The sequence below is a fragment of the Sinocyclocheilus rhinocerous genome, unplaced genomic scaffold, assembly GCF_001515625.1.
Source record: "Sinocyclocheilus rhinocerous isolate Xijiao unplaced genomic scaffold, SAMN03320098_v1.1 scaffold78, whole genome shotgun sequence".
NCBI classification, from domain to species: Eukaryota; Metazoa; Chordata; class Actinopteri; order Cypriniformes; family Cyprinidae; genus Sinocyclocheilus; species Sinocyclocheilus rhinocerous.
The window spans coordinates 781,064-787,093 of record NW_015637122.1 but is presented as its reverse complement, the minus strand read 5'-3'; the positions used below and the strand labels follow the sequence as shown (position 1 = coordinate 787,093).

Below are 6,030 nucleotides of genomic sequence, written 5' to 3'. Positions count from 1 at the left end.
AAAACTTAATTTTTGATTTGTAATATGCATTGCTAAGGACTTTATTTGGACAACTTTAAAGGCGATTTTCTCAGTATTTTGATTTTTTTGCACCCTCAGATTCCAGATTTTCAAATAATTGTATTTCTGCCAAATATTGTCCTATCATAACAAACCATACATCAATGGAAAGCTTATTTATTCAGCTTTCAGATGATGTATAAATCTCAATTTCGAAAAATTGACCCTTATGACTGGTTTTGTGGTCCAGGGTCACATATAGACATTAAATGTGTCTTAAATGTCCAAATACTCTTTGATATTTTGTTAAAGGAAAAATGTAATCTCTTTGATTATGATTGTGGCATGTTTCTGTTCTGAATCAGACAGGAAATGAATGGACTGCTCCAGGCGAGTATTGGAAATTTGCATCCCAGATATCCAAACCTGTTTTGTACGAAAAATTTATTGAATTTTTTTTTTTTTTTTTTTTTTCAAAAGCATACTCGAAAAAGACTGTATCATGCTTTAATATAGGGTCTCTCTCTTTCTTAGGTTAGTGAAAGACATGAAATATTTTTTTGAAATCCTTTTAAAACAGAACAGAGGACTGGATCATCTGGAAATAGTTGTATGTACTACAGTATATGTGTATGTGTTAGACAATTTAGCTTGAACAATGAACCTAAAATTGTACATTTTATTTCCTGCAGTGGAGTTTAAACCGTGACAATGGCACTTTTTCTGTGATAACCTCTGAGCTTCTGTCATTATATGAAGGTATGGTTGTCCCAAAATGACAAAATTATGAACCCAGTAAGAGGAATGGTCAAAGTTTTGCCAGATGTTGTTGATGTAATGTTATGAAGGCATCTGTAAGGCATAACATCTGTAAGGTGTTATGTTTAGTTGCAACTGAAAGGAGATTCAGGCTTAACAAAGACAAGTTCTTGCCTGCGTATCAATATTGACTTTTATGACTTTTACAGGACTTGTTGATAACATGTAGACTCGCTTCTTTTGTCAGATGAATCTTCTCTACAAATGGGAGATATTGATCACATACCTCAAACGAAAGCAAGTTATGATAGGCTCCTTCAGCCGATTCCCATGCCACCCCATTCTGCAGGAGACATGATCAGAGAAGACCCACGGGATCACATCTATAAATGTCAGCGTTATCGAAATTTTAAGCAGCAATTTGAAGAATACTCTTGCCTGATCTCTTTTTGAAACCGACCAAACGTGTTCTCTCTATTTAAACAGACAAAATGCTCGATGAATCCAAACTGAAAGACTTCTTTCCCGAATGCCATTACAGTCCAAGTTACATACTCAGAGAACAAATTGGACGATATGAGGGTGTATATTTGGTGAGTTTATCATTTTTAATCTCTGCAAAGTCTACCCTGGGATTCTGACAAATAAATTCTGTTTCGATTATAACCACTGATTTCTGCTGATTGTTTGGCCCTGATAACAGCTATGTCTGCTAAATTAATTTTGAAGGATTCTAGAGAACAATCACAGCCTCCAGAAGGTGAAATATACTGTAAACAATCGCTAACATTAGCGTGCTCATCACAGAAAGGTCCAAGAGAGTGTTAGCATTACCACGCTAACATTACAGCTTATGTTAGCATGCTGATGTTAACCATTGCTACATGGCAAAAGAAATCATATTTTATTCGATTTACAGTCTGAATTCAATGTAAGTATTTAAAGAGGCTGGGAAACACAAAATAAAACAAAGACAACACATCAATTTTCCGAGAATCATCAATAAACCCACTTCACAGCGCTTATTTATCTTAATAAGTAAAATAACTGAACTTTAAAGAGTTAATGAGTATCTTTGACCATGTTTCTTGTTCTTGTAGGTTAAGTTTTCTTCTGTGTACCCAAATGACTACACAAGGCAAACTAATGCAAACGATGATGAGATGTGCTTCTACAAACAAGATCCATCATTTCAGGCAGAGTATGAAGCATACAGTATTCTATTAATCAGTAATCTTGTTTCGTCTTCACATTAGTTAATAAGCATGTTTTACCAGTATTTCCTGTTTGCAACTAATGCTACTTGTGCATGTATCGTACACATCTTCACTTTTTTAGTAAAGGACTTGCTTCTTATCTGATTGAGGTTGAAGATCCTGATGTAAAAAAGATAAATACAGGTAAAACTCTTATTCTAAAAATTAATCTTAGAAATAAAGATTCCAAAAATCACAGCTTGAAGCGATAGGAAAAATAAAATCCCGGATTTATTGTGAACAATTCTGCTCCTAAAATGTTCTTTTTGGTTAATGTCACTTAGGCCACATGGCTGCTAATTGCCAAATGGCTATTTAACCATTGTTTTAGGCTATTGCAGGTAATGCTGCTTTGTAAATTGTTCACAGGAATATGAATAAATAATGATGGATTTTAATTAATGACTACTTTTCACAATGCAACTAAATAAAATCAAGGTGAAATTCATGCTAATCAGAAGAACCTATGATATAACCTCAGAAACATTTTTAAAATCAAAATAACCAACTATTTATTCACACAAATCTTTTGTTTGTACTATACATGCTGACAGCAGAAGAAAAAAAACTGCCCACAAATTGAATGTTAGTGCCGTCACATGAAATTAGCTTTGAACAATATCCAAGACTGGCCAAATATGTTTAGAATTACGTAACAGTGAAAAAGAATAGAAATAAATTTGGACTATTTGTATGCACAAAGCACGTTGTAACCACACCTGATTATTTGAGATGGTTAGAGACCATTTCATTTACATTACCCTAAGTTCTTTGCTAAAATCTAGAACGCTTCAAAACACTTTAATTTTACATTTGTAGGCTCAATGTATATACTAAATATAGTGCAAATATAATACTCAATGAATTCAGCACTCTAACATATTTTACAAAATCCAAAATAGGTGAAGGTCCTTTCTGGCAGCGCGTCTATGACGTGAAACCCCTCAGTGTTGCTTCAAAGCAAACTGCCATTGTAGCAAATTCCTGCAGAACAGCTGGAAACATTGTGATGTCCCAAAGTCATGCCATGCCCATCGTTAGAGCTTTTTTAAAAGCACTGCATTCAAGAGAAGAGACACGGTAATCTTGTCCAGCGCTTACCTCTTTCGACCCTTCTCATTTAAAATTGCTTGTCAATTCATAGACAAATATATAGGGAAGAAGTTATGCATTGAAAAAACTTCAGCCTCAAAAAGTTGGTGAAATCTTTCGATATTCTATCAAGAATGCAACTTTTCTTTTAGAAAATGATAAATATTCAGAATTGTAAACCTTTTACTGGTTGGTTTATGAATTTCTCTAGAAATAATGCTTTTGAATATCAAAATTTGAAATGTAAATCACCTCAATGTCTTGATTTGACATGACACATCTTACCCCTAAAGTGGGGCAAGTTGAGCCACTTTTTTATCATGTTTGTTTGGTTCTTTTTATAAAGAATATCTCTTTGGATTTGAGACTTTAGTCTTTGCAACTTTTCAAAGAGAAAGGAAAAATTGAAATCGCATCATATGACCCCTTTAAGTGACAGCTGAACCTACTTTAGGCAAAAGCATGTGTACAGAATGAGGCTTTGTTCCGTTAAAAGATTACAATACAGAAGAAGGTGTGGTGTGCACACGTACTTTTGGTATTATAGCATTTGGTGCCTTTTTCTTCACAGTGGATACTCCCTGTTGCGTGTGGTGAATGTTGTAAGGCGTGAAGACAATGACGTGGGCAGCCGTTATCTGGTGGAACTTGAACTTGTGAGCCCACAGGGTCAGAAAGTTCTTGTTTCACGTTACGTTTATGCTGAGGATTCAAGAAAGCCAACAATTCTCTGCAGTCCAAAAGCATTCAGCTGGAACCCATCTGCTACTGTTCATATTATTGTGGCAGGTGAAACTAATCAGATTTATCAATATCTGTCTGTTAACTGTGCCGCATTCAAGTCTTGTTGGAATTACCATAATTACAATATGACAACTCTGATATTTCACTAGGAGCTACTTATGTCTTTAGACTCAGAACCACACAAAAATTAATACATTACCAAATACATGGCTATGATAAAATTAGGCTATATCAAAATAGACAGAGATCCAAGTAACTGAATGGGCGGTTACACATATTAAGATATTAATATGTTGCCTTAAGGTACCAATGTGCAGGGGTAAATAAAGTGCATTTTCCGGTTGAAATGAAGTGGAATGTGTGAAATTCTGTCCAAAAACATTTCTCTGAAACTCTTACTAGTCAACAGAGGTGTGATGCAATCAAAGTTTTGGTGGCATGATGGACTGTAACTTTGAAATCTTGCATTTCTACGTCTTTGTAACACACCATCCCAGTCCATTTGTGGCATTTTCTGTAAGCACCCTTATTGTTAAAGCTGTTGCCATTTTAGTTGTTTTTATATGATGCCAAAGCTCTTGTAATTACCTTATAACTACTGTGTAATTACCTTTTAAATAAAGTTTGACAACAATATGAACTTTTTTCCTTGTCAAACTTGTAATGCACCATTACTAAATTGAATGTGACAGTTTTTTGCTTTGATCTGTATCATCAGATATCTGTCAGCCTGTCCATGTGTTCCTAAGAATGTCTTCATTTATCTTCCAACAGTGAAAGATCAGGCCAGATGGATCATACAGTTTATCAGGGAAATGGAAAAAGTGTACAGAGCAACTGGGGACAAACACTTTAATGTAATAATTATAGATTACAACAGCTCTGACATAGATATTGAGAAAAGACTCAAAAAGGCAGCATTACCAAGGTAAAACACTTTGTTTTAAACTTTTTTGTACATATGAGTGTGTTCGTCAGTGCACAATTCTATGGCTAATGACGTCAACATGCACAAATATACAGTTACAAGTTTAAGAAGATGGATGGTAATTTTCAAAGATCAGGTGGCCTTCAAGCTGGAATAGATCTTGTTGAAGTAGGTAAACTCATTTTAACAATAAAAGCTCTTCATGTTTCTCATTCATTTTTCTTGCTCCTTTGAAGCTACTGTTTTGGATGGATGAATGAATGAATGAATGAATGAATATATGGTATGGTATATGTTTTAATGTCGGTTCTTCCTTCTCAGGATGAACACAGTATTTTGTTCCTGTGTGACCTGCACCTCTACTATCCTGTGAATATAATAAACAGTATACGAAAACACTGTGTCGAGGGAAAGATGGTCTATGCTCCAGTTGTGATGAGACTGGATTGTGGTGCTTCCCCAAGAGCCCCAGCTGGTACTGGTCTCCAATGTTGTTTAGTGTTTATTAAAGCTCATCAGATCTCATTGTTTTTTCAAGGTGATCAGACTTACAATTTCACCATGATGAATGATGAAACAGGTGAAAAAAACTCATAGATCTAGAAGCCACATTATCATAGAAACGTGTGCCAGTAGAGAAACACCCAGAACCTAGTCTACAAAGTCTACTGACAGTGATGATGTCATTGTGAAATTTGAATTACTAATCTTGTTTGACCTTCTTTTTTGCATGCATTTGCCAACTTAATCTATAACTGCCTTCACGAGGCAGCGTGTCATGACAACAGCGAAGTTTCAGAACGATAAACTATTATCATCTACTATCATTACCATCTATTATCATCAAACTTTTCCTGCCTTGCAGACACTGGTACATGTTCAGATATGTCCTGATAATAATGCTAATGTACGCTTTATTTGAGTTCAAATACTTCTGCCATAGGGTTTTGGGAGGTTGCTGGTTACGGTCTAATGGGAATCTACAAGTCAGACATGGATCGTATTGGTGGCATGAACACCAGAGAGTTCAAAGACAAATGGGGGGGTGAAGACTGGGAGTTATTAGACAGGTAATGAAAGCCCATCATCTTTGGAATTATTACAGATTTCCTAGTGTTTTGTTCATTACATCAGTGCACTCAGTAATTTATTGCTGTTGTTGAACATGAGTTGAAGACTAATAAACAGTCTTTTGGAAAAAGCTGTTTTGGGGGAGTTTATACAACACAGTTTTTAACTAAAATTGAGGGG

The 6,030-nt window shown here is 35.2% G+C and overlaps 1 protein-coding gene across 1 annotated transcript in view; it reads left to right on the top strand.

The window, feature by feature from the left end:
• LOC107748486 (beta-1,4-N-acetylgalactosaminyltransferase 3-like) overlaps nt 1-6,030 on the top strand; it is a 53,230-nt gene that overhangs the window by 45,668 nt on the left and 1,532 nt on the right. The window contains exons 6-18 of the mRNA XM_016563275.1: nt 366-433; nt 517-610; nt 693-759; nt 1,007-1,150; nt 1,246-1,352; nt 1,860-1,960; nt 2,098-2,159; nt 2,918-3,095; nt 3,679-3,896; nt 4,626-4,779; nt 4,875-4,947; nt 5,101-5,254; nt 5,723-5,849. Coding sequence (XP_016418761.1) covers nt 366-433; nt 517-610; nt 693-759; nt 1,007-1,150; nt 1,246-1,352; nt 1,860-1,960; nt 2,098-2,159; nt 2,918-3,095; nt 3,679-3,896; nt 4,626-4,779; nt 4,875-4,947; nt 5,101-5,254; nt 5,723-5,849 — 1,547 coding nt within the window. The remainder of the gene's footprint in view (nt 1-365; nt 434-516; nt 611-692; nt 760-1,006; nt 1,151-1,245; nt 1,353-1,859; nt 1,961-2,097; nt 2,160-2,917; nt 3,096-3,678; nt 3,897-4,625; nt 4,780-4,874; nt 4,948-5,100; nt 5,255-5,722; nt 5,850-6,030) is intronic.